The sequence below is a fragment of the Chiroxiphia lanceolata genome, chromosome 21 (genome assembly GCF_009829145.1).
Source record: "Chiroxiphia lanceolata isolate bChiLan1 chromosome 21, bChiLan1.pri, whole genome shotgun sequence".
NCBI classification, from domain to species: domain Eukaryota; kingdom Metazoa; phylum Chordata; class Aves; order Passeriformes; family Pipridae; genus Chiroxiphia; species Chiroxiphia lanceolata.
The window spans coordinates 5,759,425-5,785,600 of NC_045657.1; the positions used below are offsets into that span (position 1 = coordinate 5,759,425).

Here is a 26,176-nt window from a genome sequence, read left to right on the forward strand (position 1 = left end):
TTAAAACTTACAACTTTTATTCTGTTAAAGTGTCCAGTCGTACAAGTCTTTCAGAGCAAACAAGGGCAGCTTCAGTGCCCCCAGGGAAGGTGCTGCTGATCAGCTGCCCAAACAATCCCAGGTACAAAGTGAATGTCATGATTCTGAAATGTCACACCGAGTTGCAGGTCTCAGATGCCAAACCACAGCCCTGCTCCTGCATTTCCACAGTGGGAGTGAGCCATGTTTAAGCCATGAGTGGTGTCTTACTGCAATGGGCACATCTGTCAGCTGGAAAGATGACTCAGGCTCAGTAGCCCCCTTCTCAATAAGTCTCCTCTAGAAAAATTCCCCCATTGTTCAATAAAACTCCTTTAAAGGAAAACAGAGGGAGGGATGGGAAATTCCAGGAATCCTAAATTAAGCCTTTGTATGAACTCACACAAAGTTCACCCCTTTGCTGTTGGGGTCCAGCAATTCAAGTGCAGTTACTTTTGAAACAGGATTTTGGAGAGATTTCTGGAGGGTTTCATGCTGCCAAAGCAGTGGAGTATTAACCCACCTCCTGGAGGGGGGGACAATATTCCTGCCCTCTTCCAGTTGTGCTTCCTGCACTGTCAGAACACAGGTAGGACTAAAAACTCACTTGGTTTTGGCACTTACTCTGGAAAACTCCACAATCCGCTGTGTGGCCAAACAGGGGGGTTAAAATGGAATAATCTCCCTATTCAGCATCCCCACACCCTTACCTTGGGCAGCTTTCAGAGCAGATGACTTACAGTATGACAATATTGTTTGGCAGTGAGAAATCACACCAGAAATCAAGAAATCTCTCCATGGTTGAAAGGAAAAAAAAATCCAAGGGAACACACCCGAGGGAGCAGCTGCCCCTGGGGAGACCTTACATGAACAGATCTCTAGAGAAGGCACAGATACTAATGAGGGGGAAAAAGTTACTCCTCCCCTGAAGGAGGACTAAAAATATTTTAAAAATCCAAAGAACTCAAACCATTCAAAAGCAGAGAAAAGGTAAGGAAAGGAAACAATGTCACAGCTGGGGAATCAATAATGTTTGGGACTTTTTTCCATACAGCTCATCCTCTGTAAAGGATGTGCTATTGTTCTCAAAATTCCTAGAATTAATTGTTAGAGAGGGGGAAAAAAAAAAAAAAAAAGAGGACTTCAGTATGGTTCAGCAACAGAAAGCCACTTAATACTATTTATGGTAGTGAACACCAAGAACTTTAATTAAAATGGAGTGAGCTAAATGGAGCATATAAATGGTAATAAGAAAAAATAACAAATGAGGTAGGATATTATCAGGAAGTGACAATTAATACCAACAACAGCACATCATGAAAGATACCTGTAACAGCTATTTATCCACTCAGACTGGCACAGTAAATCACTTCCAGCTGCTGAATTAACTGGGGATCAAATAATAAAATCAGAAAGCATCTGAAACACAGAACAACTTCAGCTCACATTCCAGTGCAGAGTGTCAGAGTACAGCACGAGTTAACACAATTCATAGGTTTGGTATTCCTTGCTTTTCAGCTGGTTCAAAATAATTAGTTGCAATTTATCACTTTTTGGGTTATTTAGCAGGAAAGGTAAAGTGCACGTTACTAACCTTGGATGCTAACACGGGGTGAGCCTGTTTGTGATCTCCAAGAACTTGTTCAGCTCAGAAGTGCTATTAAGGAAACAGGTGGGTTTAATTCAAGTTGCTGTATGGTTTAGCAGCTAATAAATAATCTGGTTTGCTACTACCAGAGTGCTTTGAAAAGCCTGTCAGGAGAACAAGACACTGACCAGATCACTGACTGCCTGCTTAAGCTGAATGCTTTTTGTGAACACACAGTGTCAGAAATAAACCCCCTAATCTTCACTTTGATGGAAACTTAAAGGAAAATAGGGAACATTCACTGATTGAATACCTGCAAGTGAGGGAGGATTGTTGATGTGAGCCCATCCCGCACAGACTGAGCAAACCAGACACGTTTTGCAGGAGTCCTCAGTCATTAGCATGTTCAGGACTCACGGTCTTAGACCCTGTCCTTGGAAGTTTTAAAGCTTTTTCCACCTCATCATACAAGAGAAATACTCTGGAATCAGTAGCTCTTTAAGGGAGACCAAGCAGCACAGATCAGGAGTAAATAACTCATATTGCTCTTTCAGAGTGACAATGGATTTGTGCCACCCCTGTTTATGGTACAAAATGTCACCGGATTGCTCATCCCAATTTTGCCACACAGGCAGTTCTCAAGCCCTGGCAGCCATAACCAAAAAAGTTAAGCTTGGAATATTGCAAGAGCAGCACAAAGCTGGTGTTTTCATGCATGATCAATACTGGCCTGTCTCAGAGCTCAGCCCAGGGCAGTCTGAGCTCTGTGACTGGTGTTCCCCTGTCCTGCTGGGATCCACAGCAGGTCAGGAGCCTTGCAAGCTTCTAGAAGCACTGCCAGCACTTTCAGGAGCTGCTTAGAGAAACTTCTAACTCAGCTGTGCCAAACTGAGTTTGGATAACTAAGACCACAGCTGCAATCAAGAGTCAAAGCACTCATCTGCTATCCAGACATCCAGGAGAAATCCCTTTGCTCCTGGGAGCCCAGTGAAACTCCTGTGAAGTGCTCTGCCCTTCCAGCCCTGCCTAGTCTAAAATACATGTGCAATAAAGCAGTTACCAGTGGCCTTGGATAGCAAAGAGTTCAAGTTCCAGGCAGTGGCCATTACTCTCCACCACTATCTTTTGGTACAGAGTAAGGGGAGGAAAAAACCAGTTTCCTTCACCATCCAAACAGCTCCCACATCCACCACAGGGAACTGACTGGAAAATAGCATTACTGCAGCTAAGCCTGAAGTGATTCCTGCTTTACTCAAGAAGCATAAGCCCATCTAACAATTTCTGTGATCCAAAATGCTCATGCAATCCAAAATCCAATCCAATCAGCATCAGTCCTTCCCCATCCTTTCAGCAGTGGCCCCAACTCTAACACAATTTCAAGACTAACCCTATTAGAAGCCAGAAAAGCTTTTACAGTACCTTGCCTCCCAGATGGAGATTTAATTATATTATCCTCTGGACCGTTTAAACTTCTCATAATGAATGGACTAAGGGAAGCAAAATTTACATTTTTCTTAAAAGCATTTTTCTTAAAAACAGATCTCCTGATTTTAATGTAGCTTTATTTAAGCATCTGAACATCAACAAATCCAGAGTCCCATTAACATTGTTCATGGTTTCAGCATATTTAGGATATATATATATAATTCATATCTTACATCTGATGAAGAAAGCCACAGTGTGCCTGACTGCCCCAAGATCCACGGGATCACCACAATTCCCTAAGCCAGGGCACTCGCTGGCAGCTCACCAGGAATCACTTTGGATGCAGCTTCCCCCTCTGTACCCATGGGAGGCCTCCAAACTTCTCATGCCTCAGCTTGCAGCACTTCACCTTGGAGCCAACCTGCTGGTCTGTTGCAGAGTGTTACAACCAGGACCTGTAGGTCCAGAAGCCTCCTGTTCCTCCTGATGGAAAAGGGCAGATCTCGGAGTACTGGAGGCACACCTTATCCACCCACCTTAAGGACACGATTACCAGGAGCTATTACATATTATCTGCCTCTGCCAGGCCAGGAGGTTGAGAGCTTTTTGTCAAAGAACACCAAACAGGTCAGGCTTGTTTCAATAAAAACTGTTCTATTCCAGGGAGCCAGAAGAGCTCAGTCCACAGAGGATTCTCATTCTCCTCCTTAACACCGAGGGAATGAAAAGGGGAAGAAACAGGAGGAAAGGTTTCTTTTCCAGCACCAGGTTCAACCAGCATTAGCCTGTTATTTAGGTCAAGAGGTGTAACAGGAACTGACAGCTGTTAAGGGAAGACAACAACAATCAAGCAGCTCTGGAGACTGCATCCATGGAAAACACCAGCAGAGCACTGAAAAACTTAATTTAACAACCTGATTGTAGGGGAAGGCAGGATGGGGGACAAGAGGTGCAGAGGAAACCTGAGTTTCCCCTCCAAGCCCAGGTGAGCCCTGACACACTGGCCAGTTGCACATTAATACTTGATATGTAACAGAATACCAGCAATTAAAAAGTTGCTTGAAAACTAAAAGCCAGATCCTGAAGCAACTCGATGTTTCTGGGAGAGTAGATTAGACAGTCCAATTGCTCTTTATCCAGCTCATCTCTCACTTACACTGTAACCATCCATTTCAGAACAGGCTAAAGCTTTGGAATTGTCAGTTAGTGCCTCCAGCACATCAGCTGGAGAAGGATGCTGCGTGATCTACTCATCAGCACAAGTGATTTGAAACCTTTAAAGTAGTGCAATCTTAAGGGAGCAGATAGTTTGGTTCCTTCTCCAGGGGCAGAGGAAAAGGTGTAGAGTGCAAAGGGGAAAGATAATTAGTAAAAAAAAAAAATAAATCCTGCATTCCAGCAGCTGTGAGATGTTTATCCCCCAAATCCCAATGCCAAGCATCCAGGTAAAATCACCTGCTTGTGTCCCATCCCATCCCATCCCTCTGGGGGCCTCACTGACTGGATCTGAGTCAGAGGGGAACAGTACCCAGTGTCATAGAGATGAAAGTTCAAGAGGTTTCCTGGCTCTTGGTCTTTGCTTGCAGGACACTGGACACTCATCCCTGGTACATATAAAGCCCTATTTGGAGCAATGCAGCAATCCCCACATTCCTTTTCTCCTCCATTCAAAGGTCATTTCTTCTTTCCAGCACCATCCACCTCACCCCAGTTCCTGTCCAGAAGAACAGCAACACCTCTAACTCCCACTGGCCCTTGCTCAGAGGCTGATTAATCTGTCTTGATCCTCATCCTGATCCCAAGCTTCCCCCATCCTGCATCTGAGGCAAGAAGCTGACTCTGAATGAGTCACATTTGTCAAGGACTCCTTGGCCAGTCTGGTAGTGATCGGAGTGGAGAAAGGGGAGCATCTGGGGAAAAGGGGGCTGGAATGGCCTTTTGCTTCCTGCTCGTTGGTCAGAGGCTTTTCCCTTTGCCCAGGGGTTCAGGCTTGCTCTTTGTCTGCCCTCCAGAGCCGCTCCTTGACCTCCAAGGGCAGGGTGTTGAACAGGTCCTCCTCCACCACGAGCCCACTGCGTTTGAGCAGCGGGCACTCCCCCAGCTCCACGGGCAGGCACTCCAGGCGGTTCCCTCGGAGCTCGATCTGCGACAGGTTTGTCAGCTCCCCCACCCGGGACGGCAGCGACTGCAGCACGTTGTTGCCCAGGTGCAAGGTCCTCAGCTTCCTGCACTGGAACAGCTCGGGAGGGAGACTCTCAATCTGGAAAAAAGAAATCAGTTATGGGCAAGGTCTCGAGCAAACATGGACGCTTAAGACACCAGCAAGCCTACAAAATGCTTCCAGGTTTAAGGAGTAACTGTTTTCAATCATCTATTTCTCCCTTAATAAGCTCCTGCTTTCCATCATAAGGTCTGTTCCCAAAGTAAAAGCCACTATCCCATGATTCTATGGACTCTTTTTTCAGACAGTTCTACGTATTCATCTTTCAGTTACAGGAGATCACCAGTGATGGTGGTTAAGACAGATGATGTCCCACAGGACAGGATTAGAGGACCAGAAACCTGCTCACAATCTGACCTAAGCCATCACATGCTTCCATCAGTACTAGCTCCTTTCCATCCCAAATCCTTTATTCTATCATTGCATCACAGCTCCTTTGCTTTAAGCAGTCATTGCACAATCGGTCTTAATACTGAACATCAAAGATTGGATTTAGTCAGGACTTCTAGTTTGGCAGTGAGAGGCTACGGGGGTACAACCTCCAGGCCCTGAAAACTGGGACTATTCTTCCATCGTTTCTGTAGAGCTGTGAAACGTTACAAAGATTTCCTAGGCTTCAAATCATGGGGGTTTTTGACAGTGCCAAAATGCAACAGCAACAGCAAAATGAAGCCACCAGCTGGTAGCTTTCCCACCACCACCTTCAGGTAAACAGGAATCACTAATTTAATAAGGCTTATTTCTAGCAAATCCTTTTAATAGTCCAGTCCTCCCCAAGAATTTCTAGGAAAAACTATGGCTAAGGTTTAACAAACACTAGGCTAGGGACTAAATGTAGCAATTCAGGATTCTCCCCTTAATTCAAAGTCTCAGCTGGGAGGCTATCATTTGCCTTTAAATGCAAACATGACCTTTTTAAAACTCAAATTATGCATGATATCATTCATGGCTAAATTAGTCTGTAATCCATTCCGAATGAGGGGAAGCCCAAGGAAAAGCCAAGATGAGACCAGACCAATTAAAGACAGTTCAATGTAGTCATTGTTACTGGTACTGGAGTGTTTTGCAAACAGCAACATGCAATCAAATGATCACAGACTCTGGAAAATAATAGTGTTATTTAAGGGACAAGTATTGGTTTAGGAAGTTTTAGGAAGGAATAACAGCCTTGCTTTCCAGAATGGGACAGTTGTACCAGCCAATTCCAGAAGTCTCTATTTACTGAGACTGCTGAGCTCACAGTTTAAATAATTCCTGGCCTTGGGAATTGTCAGTCTATCAGTCCTTGTGTTTCTTGCTGTTTACTGGTAGCAACCAGGCTGTCAGAACCTCAGGGCAATTCTGGCCTTGCCCAGGCACCTGCAGAAGACAAACAGGTTGGCTGTTCCACTGGGTCCTCACCACCTTTTGTTTCCAAACACACCCCAGCCAAGGCTGCTCCAGCCTTCCTATTGCATGTTTTCTTCAGAAATGGGTGGTGCCACACTGTGCTGCAGAAAATGGAGCTGCCTCCCACTCCTCTCATCCAAGAAACACTCCACCCCTAAACTGCAGAGGATGCACTGCAGATTAACCCTGTGCTGTGCCTGGAAGGCTACCAGGAAACAATTGGTACAGAATCATCCGAGTTCTGACCAGGAACACACCATGAAGTTCACCAGAGTTTCAGCCACCCACACAAACAGATCCGGAGCTGGGAAAGCTGAGGGAGCAGCTGCTCAGCTGGGATTGCTGAACTGCTTGTCTGCTGCCACTTTGCAGAGGCACAACACAGAGCCAAACTTTCAGACACTAACCCCAAACTGTGGGCTGGAGTTTTAGGAACCCTGTGTAAAACTGAACGGCATCAGCAATTAAGTACTTGATTGGAGAGCACTTCTGTGAAAAGCCAAACCACACTTGAGCTGCTCTGTGTGTCTCACAGGCAATCTGGCACTGCTCAGTCAGGATTACATCTTGCCAACAGCACTAAAGACCTTGATGTAGGACAGTGGAAACCAGTATTGCTCCAGGACAATTCTGCTGGGTCCCAAAAGAACGCAGAAGCAACTAATTAAATCTGTTTGCAATTCAACCTTGGGTGACAATAAACTCCAAGAGAAAGAGTGTCCGAGGAATTTGCGGATGGAACGAATGAAAGCTTCAACTTTGTGAGACGTGGTAAATGAAATCTCCTTAGTCCCAAACAAAGGAACAAAGATTCAGGAAAAAACACATGGGTATAGTTTGCTTTAAGCAAATAAACACCCTCCAACACAAGCCAAGAAACAGTTTATGGTAACTGGGCACATTTGGTCGTTCCCTGTAATCTGCCCAGCACTGAGACTGAAATGTAAGGCTTAGGCCTAACCCATCTGGGATTACACAGGAAAACCCACAGCAAGGTGCCATCATGTTTTCTCCCCTCTGAAAAAGTCGAGGAATTTCCACAGTTCACACTTTTCCATCTGACTGCCAGTTGCTAAACCTGGTTTAGTTACCCCTGCCCTGAGCCAGGACACTGCAGAAGATGCCTTGCTCCCTCCAGAAGTACTTTCATGGAAGGAGACAATCCATCTTAAAAGTGAGAGCTTAAGAACCATTTTTCCCAACTCTGTCCATATCCAACTTCTCACTTAGAAGACCAAACTATGGAGCATTCCCTGGAAATGCAAAGTACTCCAAGCAAGGCTGTAAGCCACATACATGCACACCCCAGATGGCTGCTGCCATAGTGTATGTACATGTCTCAAGTACACAGGCTTAAGCACACAGTTTTATATTGACTGGTTTCTCAGATCTCCATTTTAAGCCCGAAACAGATGTGAATCTAAAGAAGACCAGCTTCCAGCTGCAGGCAGGATTTCCAAACAGCCTCCAACTGTTCCTTGGAAGGAGTCTCACTGTTAAGAGAGGAAATGCTTCAGAACAAGGGCTCTTGGAAGATAGGCTTAACCCAGAGCTATCTGCAATGTTTTGCCTTAGATAAACCCCTCAGAGAAAAACAAAAGGCAGTGCCAGCAGTACCCACAGACCACTGTAGCACGTTTAATCACCCAGATAACACAAGTGCCAGCGTTATTTACTCACACGGGAGCTCAGCTCCATGCTCACTTACCCTGTTGGCTGTCACAGCCAGATTCTGCAGGTTTTGAAGAAGTCCAACATCTGGTGGTATGAAAGTCAGGTTGTTGTGGCTGAGATCCAGGTACCGGAGTTTCCGGCAATAGAAGAGCTGGGTGGGGATCTTCTCTATCTTGTTGCGGTTCAGGTAAAGGCGCTCCAGGTTGGTCAGGTTGCCTATCTGCATGGGGATGTAGGCAATGTGGTTGTACCACAGCTTAAGGCAAGTGAGACGATGCAAGTGCTGGAAGCTGATGATTTCCTCAATGGTCTTTAGGTTATTGTCCTTCAGGTCTATCTCCTGCAGATTGTGGAGGCTAAAGATGGAGTGGGGAATGCGTTCCAGGTCACACCGGATCAGCTCCAGCTCCGTCAGGTTGACCATCTTCTTAAGGCTGTTGAGGACAATGAGCTTGGTGCCCTCGTTGTTGATGGAAAGCTTCTGAAGGTGCACACCAACATCTGTAACCACCTGGGGTAGCTTGGTGAGGTTACTCTTCATCCTCAACACCTTCAGCCTCTTCAGCTCCCTCAGTCCATCTATCACAATGTACCGGTTGTTTTCAGCACTCAAATTCCCTGTCAGATGAAGTTCCTCGAGTGTCTTCAGGCTGTAAATCCAAAGAGGAATCTCCTTGATGTCTGTGAACTTGATGTGGAGAGATTTCAAATTCTCCCTCAAGAAGGCAAGGGCTGGAGCCTCAATTTTGGCAGCTGTGTGGTAGAGCCACAGTTCCTTAAGGCTGGTGAGCTGAGCAATGCTTGGGGGAATAGTGACATCAGGGATAAGCTCCAGCTTCAAGACCTCCAACTCAATGAGGTCAAAGACCGTGTCAGGAATGCCACTCAACATGAAAAGATGCAATTCCAGCTTATCCTGAGAGTTTTTGGTGATCCTCTGGCGTAGTTTCTCCAGAGTCCACTCATTGTTGAGGTTCAGCTGCCGCAGTTTGTTCTCACTCACCTCTGACAGAAAGACAGCAAAGCGCTTGGAGTAGAGGGGGTCGTACTGATCGATCAGATGGAGCATGAAAGCAAAGTCATTTTTCACATCAGGAATGTCACTGTAACTGCTCTCCTCCCGGATGGACTCAAAGGAGTACTTCTTGAGCGACCGCCTCAGCATCCACCACAGCGTGTACATGCAGATCAGCCCGTAGAAAATCACCAGGCTGATGTAGAAAGAGGCCAAGATTTTGAAGAGAGTGGCCAAAGGGTGAGCACAGCGGTACATCCTGTAGCCAGTCAGGCTCTCAATGTCCACCTTACAGTCCACATCAAAGGTGATGTTGTTGACATAGTACACGGTGTAGCAAATGATCAGAATGAACTTGATGACTTTGATTATGGTCTGTCTCATGTACAGGCGATAAACTATATCTCCCTCTTCCACGTGAGTGCGGAACTTCTTCACTTTCTCAAAGAGTGCTTTGGCCTGTTCCCCTTCCTTTTTGTCCAACACCCCAGTCTCAGACCGGTCCACAATCCCTTGCTCAATTCGAGACTTGGTTCTCTGCAGCATGGGAACAGTGGCTTCCACATCCTCACTGACCGTGGAGGATTTCTTGTCCATGGAGCCATTCATTTTCCCAAACGCTGGTTTGGTATCGCTCTCTTCCACCACTGTCTCAGATAATGCTCTCGTTGTCCACGGAGAGTCAAAACACTTAAGCAAAATAGACACAAAATGCTCCAGCTTGGAGCTGGTCCTTGGGAACTTGAACCAGAAGTTGCTACAAGCCAGAAAGATGAGGGTGTGTAGCAGCACTAGATAAGGAAAATACTTGGCAAACCAGTGGAGGCGGTTCTCATAACACACCGCGTCCACGTAGTTGTACTGGTGCCGGTCCAGGTCGTACCGGATCCCCGTGGGCCCCGTGTCCGCAGAGGGAACTAGACTAGTGTTATAGTAGCTACGCTCCGGGGTTGCCGCTGTCCATCCCCTCACAGAGTCATTGCAGGAGTCTTTGGTAACCCACTTACAGGGCAAACAGATCATTTTGTCCTGGGTGACCTGCAGCGTGCCCCCGAACACCGCGATCATGAGCATCACTATGGAGATGTAGTCCGTGAACACGTCCCACCACGGCTTCAGGATGCGATAGGCCGGCTGAGTGTCGGCGAAGTAGCGCAGCTCGGTGACTGGAATCATGGTTCACCTGAAGGGAAACCAGAAACAGCTCAAACTGTTTTGTTCTGCTTCACAAGAGGCCATCAGAACACTCCTGTTAAGTGCTGGCACAGCAGGACTGGAATTAGCCAAGACACAATTTCAAGTCACTGGTAGACAAATGAATGAGGCTTCCTGTGAGTCATTTGCCACAGCTGAGGCTGGGAAGTTCATTTCAGTCTTCCCTGACAGATGAACTGTCACAAAACCTCACAACTGGTGTTTATCATTAGCAGTTTGTGGAGCAAAACATTCACACTTAAAAGAAGCTCACAGGGGAGATTTCAATTCCCTCGATCAACCAGTATTTGGAAATTCACTGTTTTATCCGGGGATTCTATTTCAGGGATGAAGGAGTTTGCCAGCACTGTTAGAAAGTGATAAAATCCACACACAGAGATTAGCTGTCATGAGTTCGTTACTCATGTTGTTTGCTTTTACATAAAAATCCTGTCTATGTGTGGTTCTCAAACTGCAGGGGCAAGGAAAAAGACCTACATACAATACAACTATATTTCCCAGAACCACTTAATTGATGCAACTCATCAACACATTCATAAAGCAAGCTGGAAAAGAGAAAAAACATTGCCCAATATCATGACTTTTCCTTCCCTGTAAGTACTTTTGGCTTCCTCCCTTTGAGTTAATTCTCCAGGGAAAGATTAGTTACTTGCCCTCTGATAGATTCAGTACTGAAACACTAACAGCTGTTTTTTTGCCTTATTTACTTCAGAAAAAGAGGAAGGGGGGGACATACTTAGAAGAATCCACTTCCCTGACCAACCATTCCCACCTAGAGTTCATCTCAGCTGGGATTTAAGTGTCATAAAGGAAAGCAAAAGGTTCTGGGAAGCAGAGGCCTTATGGCAGTGCATATTCTGTCCTTCCAACTTCCAGATGAAACTTGGAGCATGCTCCTCTCAACAAGCCACAGAAAGCCCAGAAGCCTGACTGATCCATGGATAATTGAGCTCATAAAATTCCCCAATTCAAAGGTAACACAAAAGAACATGAAGTCTTTGTAACTCATTCTAATGATGACGAAAAAGCAGTAATATCACATCATACTTTCTAGCAAAGTTCAGGAGGAGAACAAGCACTGATCTGTCAGTCACTTCAAAACTCACATGAATTTAAGTGTAAAGGATGCTCAATCCAGAAAATGTCCAATTCTTTCCTCACAAGGAATGACCCTTGTGCTCGCTTTTGATTTGTATCTCAGGATAGGTAGGAAGGAAACCAAAAAGAAATTAGCCCAGCTGGCTCCATAAGTCTGCTTACCAGCTACACGGGGTAGGAAATCCCCCTTTACATTGTGCACCTACAAGACAGCTAAGAAAAAAAAATCCTGAGTGTCCCATGAGAATCCATTACAGCTCAGTGTCAGCAATTAAACCCCCACAGGGTGGAGCAGGAAATCTCCTGCCTTCCAGTAACAATGACGGGGTCACTGGAGGAAGAAAAGGACATTCACAGCAAGTCCCCACTCCTCCTGGCAGCAGTGGAGACCCCATTCAAGTCTCAAAGAGGAACAATAAAACAAGGGGCCACCTTTACAGAAGCTGGAGTTTGCTGTGTCTTATCTAACCTTATTCCCAGCATCTGCAGTAAAAGGGGAAAGTACCCATCAAAACTTGAGAAAGTATATGGGAAAGTCACATCCCTCCTCACCCAGATTCCCTGTGTCTAGTTCTTGACAGTTCTACGCCAAGACAGGATTTACATGGAGGATATTATTCTGGCATAAGACTGGGAGCAATCCTTGCATGAAGGCAGCTGGCCAGAAATAAAGTTACCTCCCTTGTGACCAAGAGCAGACCAAGGTCCGCAGGACCAGCAGGCAGATGGTGGACTTCAAGCTTCTGCTCCTTCCAGGAGCTGGACTCCAGGGTGCTTTGTCAGCAGCAAAGTGTTCACTGTGAGGAAGCTTTACTTGCCAAGTCCCTCCTGTCATGCAGCCTCACGAGAGGCTGAGCACAGAACACCTGGACTGAAGGACTAAGTTCATGGACGGGAACAGCCACAGGAAAGGAAGTTCAGGGTCAGAGCAGTTTGGTGAAGAAGGATCCAAGCTCCTTCATGTGCACCTCAAATTGCAGAACCTTCCAGCTGGAGCTCAGGAACAGGCAGTTTACTTGCAGCATAGTTACCTCTGCCCCATGGAAAGCATTGATACTAAGATTTTGAAAGAGTGCTTTACTCAAGTTTAAGGACAAGTTGATTTCACTAAACTTGCATAAGCTGATAAGCCAAAGCATCTCTGTCTAAACTCCTGTCAGCTTATCAGAAGCATAAGAAAGTAAGTTTTCTAAGGGTGTAATTTAATAGGCCTTAGGTATTGCACACTGAAGGGGAAAAACAAAAATCTTACAACTGTTTGTCTCAGAAGTGTTTCAGCCTTTGCATTCCACAGCTTTCCTTGCTACCACACAGTCCCTGAGCAGTCCCTCTTCCCCTGCCTCCAAGAAATGACTTTACCTTGGAGGGTTTCAGCTGCATCAAGCAGCACTACAATTCACATCCTGATCCCAGGACAGTTTATAGCAGCAACATCTGAGATTGCTCAGGAAAAGATCTGTATGCTAAAGCCTCATTATCATACAGCAGGATCAATCCAACCTAGACAAATATGCTCCTGAAATATTGACACACTCCATGTTGGCTACTACACACCCCCTTTGGTGTCTGCAAATTCACCTGGACCCAGGTTTGCATCCCACCAGGGACCATCCCTGCCTCAGCCTGCTGGTCATGGACCTACAGCTTCCCCAGTGCTGAACAGGGTGATCCCAGACAAGGAACAGCAGTTTCAGAGTTACATAACCAGCCTGCCAAACCTCCCCAGCCTTCAGCCAACCATAAGCATCACCAAGGACTAATCCTGTGTTTTACCAGACACACCTGGAGGAGAAAGATAATCACTCATGTTGGAATAACAGGCACATTCTGAGCACACCACACCTACACGGTAAAACCAGTCAGAGACAAGACTAAACGTATAAAACAGCCTGTACCTCACTGAAGGCTGACACAGCTGAGGGCATGAATGCTTTCCACAAACCACAGCTATTAACAGAGCAACTGTCCTCCAATTTGGACAATTCCTCTATCTAAAACCATCTAATCTAAAAAAACTTGAGACTGATTTATTGTCAACAGGCACCTGGCTGAGCAGTGCTTCAAATCCCTGCCTGCAGCCAGCACATCCAGCTCGGGACAGAGGGAACAGAAACAACATCACTGTTCTGTTTCACTGGCCAGTTTGTCAGCTTGACTCATCACTGCTGAATACTTCACCCAGCCTCCTCTTTCCTCCTCCTTTCTGTTGGCCATTCTGTTACTAACAAAGCTACCAGACAAAGAGCACTACATGCAAGATCTCAGGACGCACAAGAATTTAACTTCCACCCTTACTTCCCTGAAATCAGAAATCCTCCTCACCTTTAGTGGAGTGCAGCTTTCAAGTGAGGCAGTCTCATAATACAGTTCTAGGTAAGTAGGTGTGGATGCATTTTATGCTGGATCTTGCAACTCTCTTTTCCCACTACAGATATTCAGAATTTCCAGTGGTTTTCAGTCTAAGATTGTGGACTGCAAAGCACAAGTCAAGCACTGCTGACAGAATTTCTTACCTTTCAGAAGCCCAGACAAAGAGGAAGTTGTTCAGGTGCTGACAGAATCAGAGGTAGATAAAGGAAAGAAAACCCTTCATGCTCTTAAAACTACAGCCCTGATTACTGACCAGCTATAACATGTTATGGTAAGTTTACAATGGAGCAGTTTCCCTCCCCAGCATGCTGCCACCTGAAATCCTAAAGAAGGGTATGACATAGAGCTCTTTGTTCAAAAAAAAAAAAAAAAAATCAGGAAATGCAAGAGCTTTACTGGGCAGAAATGGGACTGGGAATTTACGTGTCTCCTCCCTCATGTTTATTAAGTCCAGAATTAAGGGGGGGGGAGGGAGTCTGAAACAGAGCTGCTTTCAGGCACCCCTCAGAAAACCTTCCAAGAACAAGGACAGCCATGTGATCAACTGGAAAAGCCCAAGATGTGAGACAGAACAAGTCATGTTATTTTGTCCTTTGCTGTTTAGAAAGAAAAAACAGTGAAGCCAGACGCCAAAGCCCTGAACAACCAACTATTATCCCTGTATCAGGCCCCTTCTGCATTAAAAAAATAAATCCCTTCTGTTGAACAAAACATCTTCTGAGGTAGAGAAGTGAACATGATCACTAGAAGTTCTTTAGGGTCCTTTTCAACCCAAGCCATTCTGTGATTCTATGTCAAGTTTAAAGGGTCATTTACCATTTAGACCAGCAGAGTGGTGGAACAGCAGCTGTGAGAACTTACACTCTTCACTCAGTGGAACAGGCACTGAACCCCACGCTGAGAGCAGGGTAAGGTGGCTTTCACACAAAATTCTGCCCCACCCAAGCCACAAGACACAGCAAGATGAAGTGAACCCACTGGGTCACACTGTCTTCCACTGAAGCTCGTGAAAAAGAATAATCCACCTACAATATGGATGGCACTTGATCATCTTTACAGCTACCCATTAGCTGACTCTTCCTGTCAGATGCAAGACTGACATTCTTAAGTCTAGTGCAGTAGCTCCTGTTTACCACCACAGAAGCGTGTCCTGACAAGTACAGGGAAGAACATCTGCACCACCAGAACAATCCATGCTGGAGACCTGGCTTGGCCTGCTACATTTTGTGCTTTCTGACAGCATTTTGCCCCAGCTCACAGAACTGAGCACGGTCTGCAGTTACCAACATCACTGACACTCGGGGCAGGGACTGTGTGCCAGTGTTGTAAATTTAAGTGCCATCAGATGACTTGCAACACTGATGTAAACCAGAGAAAAAAGGCTGTGTCAGCTTATAAATTATGAATGCATATGGCCACAGGCTTCCTATCCAAAATTAATTTTCTTTGCCATAACAAAGATGTTTCAAGGACAGGGCATTGGAGCTGTCTTGGAAAAGTACAACTGGCTTCTTCCAACAGGACACAATGAAACACTCCCTTGTGCTGCTTAATGCAGGTGATTGAATTAATTCTCTTAGTAACTCCTTAAGAAACCAGACAGCCCCAGCATTAACATATAACAACCAGAGCAGCTTCAAGCACCTCAGCAGCTGCAGGAAGGGGCTCTTCAGCACTTAAATTCAGCACTGAGAGCCACATAAGAGGAGGAACCAGCTGTTCCCAGCTCAAGGCAGAAATAGTGGACAGAGCAGAGCTCTGACATAACCAAAAACAGATTAAGAAATCAAGACACTAGATTCAAAGTGAGTAAAATCTCTTAAGCAAGGATAATATAATGCATTGTTGACAGACTGTCACAACATGCACAGATCCATGAGTGTTGCCACAGCTGTTTTCAAGCTCAAAGAGATGAGCCAGTCAGGATGAAAGAAGGCACAGAAAAGAGCAAAGCAAGATAATTAAGACATCAACCATCAGCACGTTAATATTTCAGCTTAGTCTGAGCAAAGAGGAGCAAGTACCTATTCTTTAGAGAGGGTAAGCAGACATTGGAATGGGCTGCCCAGGGAAGTAGTGGCTTCTCCGTCCCTGAAGGTTTTTAAGTTAAGACTGGATGTGGCACTCAGTGCCATGGTCTAGCAACTGCAGCGGTAGTGGATCAAGGGTTGGACTTGATGATCTCAGAGGTCCCTTCCAACCCAGCTGATTCTATGATTCTATGATTCACATGTTCCCCACACCCTCTAAGCCTTGCCCTCAGGACCACAAGCTCCAAAACTGTGTCTGACTTCCAGCTCAGAACATTTGCTGACTGCATCGGTCAACTAAAAAAGCACAAGACCATCCCACCTTTCATCCCCAAGACTTGATAAAACAAGGACTCTGAAGGAGGACCTGTTAACTAGCCCAGTTTACACCTCTGCTGTGCACAAAAGCAGGCTGGAGCTCGAGAAGCAGCTTGGAAATCTGTCACAAGAGGAGCTTTGTGAATTGCCAAGGCAATTTTACAGCAGATGTTAACAATGCTTAGTACACAAGGTGAAGGCAGCACTGTTATGTCAGCAGGGAGGTCAGGACTGAATAGCTTTTATTTTCAAAAGCTGTTTGACAGCAGCAGGAGGGGCAGATATAACCCAGCTACATGAACTGGATTTCCAGTTGCAATACAAGACACATACAGCACATCAACAGTTTAAAGAAAAAGCTGTTTGGAAGCACTCAAGAGATGCCCTTCAAAGCATGTGGACTGCTGAATGCCTGTTCAGTATTCGTGTGCATATGTCAAACTAAGGCTGCTTTTAAAAACACTTCAAAAAATGCCCAAAGGAGACTCACCACACTGCAGCTGAATACTTTAAATTTTAACCATTATCAAAACAATGTGCCTCACACAAAAATCCTAAAAAAACCCTTCTCCTCTGTGCTCCACCACCACTCACCTGACATTGCACCACTACTTTGCTATATACCAGTTAAGCTCCATTTAACACCAGTTTCACTTCCCTTTTAAGTACTCTACTGAACAAAATCCTTCTTTAGAACGTGGGAGAACTACATGAAGGCTCCTAATAAGCCTGCTCTAATCACACAGCTATAACTTGATACATGTGACCTCCACTGGTTATTTAAAACAAAAAAAAAATAGCACAAGGGACCCCCAAACCACAGACCATCTGACTGCCTGCAGCAGATGTAACCAGCTTCAGCAAGTCATGGCTGGAAGGATTCAGGCACTCATATTTCAAACATGGCAACATCAGCTTTTAACACATGGCTTCTGGCATGCTTTAAGGAAATATTTATGCACGTTGTCTTTGACCTACATGAATTAAAAGGGTTTCCAAATGCCATGAGAGGATCAGTACAAAAATACCCCAACAAAATCAGTGAACTGCCAGAACATCAGACAAGCCTTAGGGGTACTTCTATTCCGGAATCATCTCACTGCACATCCCTGCTCAGAACACTGGACACAATTTCCCATCTTGAAGAGAAGCACAGAATTCTGCAATCCCTTTCCTCACTGTCCTAGTGCAGAACCAAGGAGGGAAGGAGTTTCTTGCAACTAGTTTCTGTCATTGCTCAATTGACAGCCACACAAGTGCCAAGAGTTCACTGGGAAAAGCTGCCTGGAGATGCCTATCCAGCAGGACAAATCACCCCACAGGAAACAGAAGGGCACCCACCAAACCAAACAGTTCTTCCTATTTCTCAGCCGCATTCCTTTCGGGCAGCAGTCACCAAAATATTTCCTGGAGAGCCTTTGAGTATTTACTGGTAAGTGCAGTGAGAAGTCAGGGTTTACGTGGCCAAGAGTTAGTTTTATGAGTGACTATAGAACAGTTACATTATTTGGACAACACTCGGTTCCTTTTTCATCTTCAAGATAAGGGCTCACAAAATTTAATTAGCACCACCACAATTAAATACCGCCACTCTCCCCATATCACCCTCTGACCAACCACCTTTCCTTCTTGCTCTGTTTCTCTCATCTGCACCCTGTGCTTTGCATCTGTGTTTAAGTAGGATCCTGGTCATTTTTGGGGGGCTTTACCCCTCAGAGCTGGCCCAGAGCCCTCACCTTGCTGGGTTCTGCTATCTGCAGGTCAGTTCTCTGTGCTGGAAGGGGATGATGTTCCTGTGTGCTGGATCCCGAGCGAGTGCTGAAGCGCTGCACTCCCCACAAGCCATGGGAACAGCTTCCCTGGAATGAAACAGAGATCATCAGCAAAGAGGAGGGAATGGAGTTCACAGAGGGACCCCATCACGTAAAAGCTTGGTAAAAAGCTTGGTAAAGGGCATCTAATTGGTAAAGGATATCTAAGAAGCAATGAACAACTCAGAGGGTCACTGGGAACCAGAAAGAGACACACTGATGCCAAGAAAGATGGCAAGAACACAAGGAGCCAAGTAAAACTCTTTGCAGGAAAGAATCTCCAGCATGTTATTCCAACAGAAGTTACCAAAAGCAGGTGTTGCAGACCCAGCCAAAGGAGATGCTGAATGTTAATATCATAACTAAGCCTAAACAGGTAGAGACAGACCAACCTCCTGTAAGAACAAACACTTTCAAATGGGAAAAAGGAGGACTTTACTCCTATTTTCTAGTAAAAAAGCCTGACATTTTAAATGTTACCATCACAAGCATCTGAAAGTCTAGATCACTTTCCTAACCACTCCAGATTCAAGCAACTGTCCCCTTCCTTCTCAACATATATCTACCAACATGTATCTTCCTGAAGTGGAAGCAGTTTAGCACCATCAACAAAAATTAAAACAGCCTTTTTTTTTTCCCCTTGCTTCCTGCATGTCAGCAGAGGGCATGGGAAAACAGGGAAGGGAGCAGATCCTTGGAGGGATCTCTCAAGCATCCATCCTCCCAGCCATGCAGGAGAGGACTGCAGAGCGTCCGAGAGCATTTTGTCAACAACAGGGAGAAACGAAAAAGAGGAGACATCATCACTAGAAGGAAATCCAAAAAACATACTGGTGAGGATCCTCCTGATCGCAAAGTTGCCATTGGGTCTGACAGATTTTGAAGCAACACCTCCGAAATCAAAGCTATTCCGTTTTGCCCGTCCCACGATGCCGCAAAGGCAGAGCTGGGAGGACTCTCTGACCTTCTCCCCCTCTCCGGCAACGGGCACCAGCCCCAGCCCGGCACAGCCCGGCACCAGCCCCGCCACACCACCCCGGCTCTCCGGACACAGAAAAAACACCCTCTGGGAGATATAAATAAACCCCAACGCGCTTCCGTCCGCAGGTAACAAACAGCGGGTAAAAATCAGGACTCCCCCCCTTGCCGGGAACCAGGGAGACCCCCCGCACCCCGAGGCTCTGCCTCGGCCCTCAGGCGGGGCGGGGACCCCCCTGTCCCCGCCGGTGCGGGGCAGGGATGGCGGGACACGGGGGAAAGCGAATCGCCACCGAATTACTCAGCAAATCCTCCCCGCCTGGCCCCACCTGGCGCTGCCACCGCCCCCGAGCCCCTTCAGCCGCCCCCCGACATGTGGTCCCACCTCTCCCCTCACGGCCGCCCCACGGCGGGGACACATCCCCACAGCCCACCCGCACCGCGGGGAGACCCGCCGCACCCACCTGCCCGCACCGGCTGTGAGGGACTCGCACCGCACCCACCTGCCCACAGCCCCCGCCTTCCCTTACGCCGCTCCGGCGCCTTTTGTCCGCCCTGCCCGCAGCGGCCCCGCCCCGGATCTGACCTCACCCTCCCCCCCGCACGGCCGCCATCGCCCCGTCCCGCCGCCACACAGGGCGAGGGGGGCGCCGCCATCTTGGGGGCGGGCATGACGACACGGGCGGCCGCCATCTTTGTGCAGGGCGCGCTCCACAGCGGCGGGTGGGCGGAGGTGAAGGCGGCGGCGCCATCTTGGTGCAGGGCAGCGCGCAAAATGGCGGCTCTTAAAGGGGCAGCTCCCGCACCAGGTGAGCGCCTTCACCTGCTCTCAATTTTTTTGGTGCCTGAAAAAAAGTGATTCATTGGCGGTTGTTTTTATTCGCCTGACTCAATGGAGTACCCAGGCCGCATAATTTCTTTTTGAACTCATAAAGGACGGTTCAAAGACGCTCATTGTGATTTCATTAGTGTACAAGCGGCAGTTCTGAGGGGTTAAGTGCAGCCAATTTTGACTCATATACAACAGTGATCACAGTAAAATTTACACCAGTAAAATAAGTATATATTATTTTTATAATTAGTATATCTGTGGCTTTCTAAGAATATTATAGGTATCGGCAACCTCCTGTAGCCACAGGCACAGGAGCTGTACCAGAGGAGCTGTGATCTCACCTGCCAGGGCCCAGGGCAATAACTAACTTAAAAAACCAAAACAACAATAATTAAAAAGAATTGTTCAAGTCTAGATGCACTTGTTAAATTAAAATGACCTGAAAAGGGTCCTAATTTTCCTCGAGTCTTACAGTGCAATCTGTGGGGTCAGATGTGTCCTTTACATTGCTGACCTTGTGCTCATTAGCAAGTAATTTCTGCTGAATTTCAAGAGGAAATTGAGGTGAAGTTACATGATAATGTTGAACCAATATAAAGGCTAAATTCTGCCAGAGAAGGGCTTCATGCTCCTGTCCATCCCTTCTTCCCACTCTGGTCCTCACCCACATTTCTGTTTCCTTGCAGCACCTTTCAGCCTCACTCCCACCTTGCCCTGAGCCAGCTCAACTCACAGACCTGACAGAAAACTGGCCACTTTTCAGCCAAGTTGGCTTTTTGCCAATTTACCTAATCAAACGAGCTCAGCTCAGGGGCAAACAACAACCAGGAAAGGTACAAGTCTGGCAGAGAAGGGGGCAAAGAAAGCACAGGAAAAAAAAAGCCACTGAGCTACTGGATGGCTCAGGATGTGCCCTGCACACTCTTACAGAACCAAACACTAGTTTTCCTTCCATCTGTTTGTTTCGGTGTTTAACAGAAGTTTAGAAAACAAAGAGTTTGCATTTGCTTGCACAGACATTCCCTTCTGCTTAGTCACCTCAGGGGTGCCTCAGATGTCAGGTCGGGGTTGGCAACCTTTGGCACAGCGGATGTAGCTGCTTCCTTTCCCTGTGGCTCACTTTTTCCTACTGTGAAAGCAAGACAGAAATTACTCACACAGGAGAATTACACTTCCTGATTCATCCGTGCAGGTAAAACCTTGTCACACAAGAAGGAAGTTAAGAGAGGACAATTTGCTCTCTACACCCCAGAGCAGCAACTGTCACCTCTCAAATACCGATGGAGAGTTCAGCTCCTGCATCCCTGCACTGAAATCCCCCTCTGAGGCTGCTATCCCTGCCCATCCACAGCCCTGGGGTCGGGTGATGCTGTAGGATCTGCTTTAGGTTGTACCGTGACAGTAGGTCATTATTCTCTGATGAACTTTACTCTTATACCTTCACCTTCTCTGCCTGTCATCCACCCCCTTCTCTAATAAGTCTGCAGGATGAAATTTTTGAGAGGGTCTGACTGACTGGCTTAAAAATTCATTTTTCAACATGACTAAAAACTTCACTCAAAGGGAAATTCCCTGCCATTGCCATGCTGAAGTAATTACTGCCATACCACAAAAATTATCCCATATAGTTATACTGGCGTGAGCTTCCACCAGAACAATACACCGGGATATTTTTCCAGGCAGCCCAAATCCTCTGGCAGCGCTGGCCCTGAGCCTCCAAAAGCCCTCTCCCCCTTCACCCCGGTGATCTGAAGAGCCCTCCTTTTCCCCGGTACTCTTCTCCCCATCAATGTTGTAGCTCGACTCCTGCTTTCCTGCAGCCTCTGCGACTCCTCCCAGGAAGTCCCGGGAGCAGATGAAGGAGGAGAGGGAGAGAGCAGCATGTGTGCCAGGGCAGCCTGGGAGGCTGGGACAGGCTTTCCCAGCATAAACCAGCGCAGCCCAGCTTGATGTAAGTTGGTTTTGCCCCCATTGTCCCTCTGGCAGCTGCTTTGTCCCTCCGTGTTTGCCCTTGCTGGCGCTGCTGCTGCGCTTGCCGTGCTCCCGCACCCCACGTTCAGGGGAATCCTTTATCCCCAAAGCGTCCTGGGTGCACCCCAGGGCAGCCACGGAGTGTTTAGGGAGCACTGGGATGGAGGAGACGGCGGGTGTCCGTGGGCTGGAGGGCAGGAGGTGCTGAGTGACCAGTCCCTGCGGTGACCTTTCAGTTGTCACCTCCAAAATCCTCACCGTGTGCTGTCCTGACCCTGGTACTGCCTCCAGCCCTGTGCCAGAGCCTTGTGCCCGGCTCTCCCACCAGCTCCATAGTTTTCTGCAATCTGTTAAAAGCCTGGTTTTTTACTGCCCCGCTTTCATTTTGTCACCTCTTTACAGGACTCATTGGCTTTGCACCCCAAAGCAGTGTCCCCCCACATCTCCTGTCCCCCGTGTGCAGCTGTGCCTGGCACAGGGACGAGGGGGAGATTTCACAGTCCTGAGCAATATGATGCTCTGGTTCTCCATTTTTCCATAAATCGTGTTGGTTTTTCCCACCTGGCAAAGAGATGTCAAACCCCACTGGTCTCTGCTGGTGGCTGCTTTGCACTTTTCATAGAAATAACACAAAATGCAGACAGCGGGGACTCACATCCTGCATGTAAGGATGGAAAGTGCACCCAGGAGTACTGAGAACTTATCTGTGGGCTGGCCAGCTTCAAACCTGTTTTAATTAATTTTTTGGCAGTTGGGTAAATTAATCCATGGCTCATTAAAATAAAGGTGCATGCATCCTCCAGACTCACTCCTTTTATCTCAAGTACCTAAATAAACTTGAGATGGGTTTGTATGGAGCAGGTTTGCCCAGCCCCAAGAGGCAGGCAGGGTGTCCAAACAGCCCTGCCAAGGCACAGCCCCACTGATGAGGAAGGTGGAGGTGCTGTAGGGAAGGAAGGGCAGAGGCAAGAGATAACTGGGATCAATGAAACCAAAAGGGAAGCTGATGTTGAATACCAAATTCCCAGAGGATACCCTCTCAGTGATGTCCATACCACTCCCCTCAGTGCAAAGGAAAGTGAGGGAAGCCTGGACTGGGAGACAGAGGGGGCAGAAGTCATGGTTGCCCTTGTGATCCTGATTTTGTGTGTCATGGGCACAAAGTACAGCCCCAGCACTGTTTGACATTGCAGTGACAACACAAAGGGCAGCTCGTTTCGCCTTTTCCTTTCTGTGGCAGAACAACCACAGTTTTGGGTCTGGACCTGCCTCACCCCCAGGTACACAGAGCGTTTGCTCAGCTGTGGAGTGATTGTCTCACCCCTCTCCTTTGTGTCTGGGGAATTGCAGGTCCGTGCCTGCAGGAGGGGGACAGCAGGAGCCGTGGCATGCTCAGGAGAGCAGGATCGTCTCTGCGTCACTTCTTGCTGGAGAGGAAGAGCAGTGCTGGATATAGCTTGTGCTCCAGAGAGGTACGGAATGCCCAGTGGGTTGTCCCTGGCTGGCAGCCTGGTCCTGGCTCAGGCTACAGTGGTGTGGAGTCCAGGGGAGTTCACTGTCCAGCAGTTCACCTTGGCAGTGAGAGCGGAGAAGGCACGTCAGGAAAAGCCCCGCTGGTGCAATCTCTGTACCTGCTTATTTCCAGGGAGCCTGTTTAAAGGTAACATCTCATAAGCAAGAGCATGTCCTTCACACAGGAGAAAGCTCATTCTTTGTGGGGCTGCCTTGTCTGATGGCCTCTACTAAAGCCCCCTTGGGTGGCAAAGTACTTGGGAAATACCAGCATCCCACTTGGAGATCCCAACACGCAGAGCAAGGAAGTCACACGTGGCAGGGAATCAGTGGTGGAAGGCTGGGAATGCCAAGTCTTCTGCACGTCCACTCAGCTCTCCTGTGTGGCTGCCAGGCAAAATGCACCTAGAGAAACACATCATTCAGTCTGGGGAGCAGAACAGGCTGAAACAGATTTGAGGGCTGTGTGGCCCCAAGCCTGTGTTGTTCTCCGGCCTGATGGGAAACCACCTGAAAGGGCTGGAGCAGGCAAGGCCTTACCTCAGAACTGAGAATTTCAAGGCTTGCTGATCTGTTAAATTCTCTGATCTGTGACCAGCAGCAGCCCCCCTCAAGAGATCAGCACTGGAGCTGTTGATATTTCACCTCCAGCTACCTTTTACTTCCCAAGCCACAAATCCTTCTGCTCTCACCCAAATCAGCTCAGGCACAAGGTCTTGTGACCATAACAGCCATGAGCTTGTGCAGAAAAGGCAAAGCTGGGGCTGGGGTAGAGGAGAGAAGCTGCCTTAGACCCAGCGACTTCTGCTCGCCCTTGGCTGCCTGCCTGGCACCATGGTGAGCAGAGTCCACCTGGTGCCCTCTGAAACACAGGGCTCCTCAGCAGGGTGTTTGCAAAAATCCCCAGTGAGGGCTGAACCTGCATAAAAATTTAAGGACCTCAGCACAAAATATCCTTGGGGCACTTCCCAAATTCTGATGCAGCCCTGTGGGAACAGCGGAGGGGAGCAGGTAAGTGGGGAGTTCTGCTGCAGCTGAGCCTGGGGAGGGGGCTGACCTGGTAACCTGGTACCTCACCCACCATCCTGACAGGGCAGAGAGCACAGAGCCCCTCTGTGCATCCCAGCTCTGCATCCCAGCTGCTTTCACATGCCCTCCTCGTCCTGGTTCAAATATATTTTACTTGCTGTGGTGACAACAGTTTTCTTGTCTCGTTGCTTCAGGGCTGCCCTCCTTGTGCCCCCAGCTCTTCTTGATGTGTTGAGCATCATTTATTCCCAGTTTCCAGTCCCTTCCCTGTCTGAGTACCTTTTCCCTGCACCACTGAGTTACAAAATTCTGCCTCTGCTGCTTTCCATCATCCTCGTGATGAATTCCCCATCGAGTCCGTCTGACTTCTCCCACTGTGCTTATCCAACTGGAAGGAAGATTTTGCTCTCAGTGCTTCCTACTGTCTTTCTTCCCACTCTCCTGAGCCACTATGTACACAGAAATTGCACACCAGTCAGGCACACGGGACCTCGGGGTCTCTGTACATCAGACTGACCTGTGTGCTGTGCTCTCTCTTGCCTGTACTCAGTCGCTGCCTGATTTTGACATGAACCTTAAATACAAATCCCAGCATATTTTCTAGGATCTAGAGCAAGTCCCTTCACCAAACACTTCAACTGGACAAAGGAGTAACTACTTCTGCTACTTTATAGAACAGGGTGGAATAAAAAAATTTGTAATTCTAAGAAAAGGGGGTATTTGGTGGCTTGTGGAGAGTAAGGAGATCCCTCCACTGAAAGACAGGAGGGTTATGGAAGGCAAAACCTCAGATCTGGGGTCCTTGGCCTGGCTGTTACAGCTTGGCTGAGCTCATTTGACCCCATGATTTATCCCAACTGATAATGAGGTTTAAGGCTGTGCCAGCTCCCCAGTGAGTGTACAAACACTTCTTTTGTTCACTTCTTTTCCCAGTTCTTGTTGAAACTTGTAAATGAAAACAGAAACCAGTGCAACAGCATTACTGCTCTACAGTCAGTCAGCAACAGTCCGTGAAGGAATAACTAAAGGACACACCTTCTGTTGGGAAAAACACACCTGGGAAGCCATAGCCCCTTTTTGCCTGGACCCATTGGCAAGTGAAAGCTTCAAACTCACTTACTCTCTCTTCCTTTGCAGGCAAAAATGTCAAGGCCAGTTCAAGCTCGGAGGTTGGAGGGAATAGATAAGAATATCTGGTGAGTTAAGAGAATATCTGGTTTACCCCGGTGGTAGATGTGGTTTTAGACACCCTAAAAGCAGATAGAAACCTCAGCAGCCACACAGCACAGAGCAACAGCCTCCCCTGACTGCTTTACATACGTTCAGGAAGCACATTGGGGTGAGTTTGTCCCAGAAGACTTTACCCTGGCTCAGTTGTGTACCTGCTGCTCTCACTTTGTGCTGTGTCAGGTGTTTTGCACCATCCTGAGGGCAGAAAGGCCGGAGCATCACCCTCCCTCTGACCCATCCACTCAAATGATCCCAGTGGCACCCAAACCTGAGCCAAGCTGCAGCACACTGGCTGGCATCTGCTTCAAGCCCACCCTGGGGCACTGCAAGCAGAGAGGCAGGTGAAGGGCTGCTGCAGAGGCCATTCCCAACCCGCCAAGCACAGCGTGGCACTGGGAAAGCTCGAGGAAGAAATTGAAACAACCTACAGACTGCTGATGAGCTGGCTCTTG

At 47.5% G+C, this 26,176-nt stretch overlaps 2 protein-coding genes across 8 annotated transcripts in view; one reads left to right on the plus strand and one right to left on the minus strand.

The window, feature by feature from the left end:
- Nucleotides 1-19,722, minus strand: LRRC8A (leucine rich repeat containing 8 VRAC subunit A). Of its 3 annotated transcripts, none has more exons than XM_032707948.1 (4): nucleotides 19,654-19,722; nucleotides 18,098-18,220; nucleotides 8,350-10,513; nucleotides 1-5,291 (listed from the first exon to the last, which is right to left on the minus strand). In XM_032707948.1, exons 3-4 carry the CDS (start codon nucleotides 10,504-10,506, stop codon nucleotides 5,016-5,018), a joined length of 2,433 nt encoding a protein of 810 aa, XP_032563839.1. In that variant the 5' UTR covers nucleotides 10,507-10,513; nucleotides 18,098-18,220; nucleotides 19,654-19,722; the 3' UTR covers nucleotides 1-5,015. The 3 variants fall into 3 exon arrangements, with proteins under 3 accessions (XP_032563839.1, XP_032563838.1, XP_032563840.1); XM_032707947.1 differs by having other exon boundaries at nucleotides 19,615-19,722; XM_032707949.1 differs by having other exon boundaries at nucleotides 8,350-10,516; nucleotides 18,102-18,220; nucleotides 19,615-19,706.
- The window catches only part of KYAT1 (kynurenine aminotransferase 1), a 12,687-nt gene continuing 5,671 nt past the window's right edge, over nucleotides 19,161-26,176 (plus strand). Inside the window, exons 1-4 of one of the 5 annotated variants that reach the window (XM_032707967.1) lie at nucleotides 19,161-19,279; nucleotides 21,803-21,933; nucleotides 23,304-23,425; nucleotides 25,632-25,690. In XM_032707967.1, the coding sequence (XP_032563858.1) occupies nucleotides 23,342-23,425; nucleotides 25,632-25,690 (143 nt within the window). In that variant the 5' untranslated portion in view covers nucleotides 19,161-19,279; nucleotides 21,803-21,933; nucleotides 23,304-23,341. Of the gene's footprint in view, nucleotides 19,280-21,802; nucleotides 21,934-23,303; nucleotides 23,426-24,289; nucleotides 24,477-25,631; nucleotides 25,691-26,176 lie in introns of those variants that run through there. The other 4 variants (XM_032707969.1, XM_032707968.1, XR_004360545.1 and 1 more) reach the window with 4 other exon arrangements.

What these genes read in the sequence shown, in the direction of transcription:
- LRRC8A (XM_032707948.1), bottom strand. Translation starts at nt 10,506, where the DNA reads ATGATTCCAGTCACCGAGCTGCGCTACTTCGCCGACACTCAGCCGGCC. An exon ending in TGGCTGTGACAGCCAACAGG is followed by an intron (nt 5,292 to 8,349) that starts GTAAGTGAGCAT and finishes TCTTTTTTCCAG; the next exon opens with ATTGAGAGTCTCCCTCCCGA.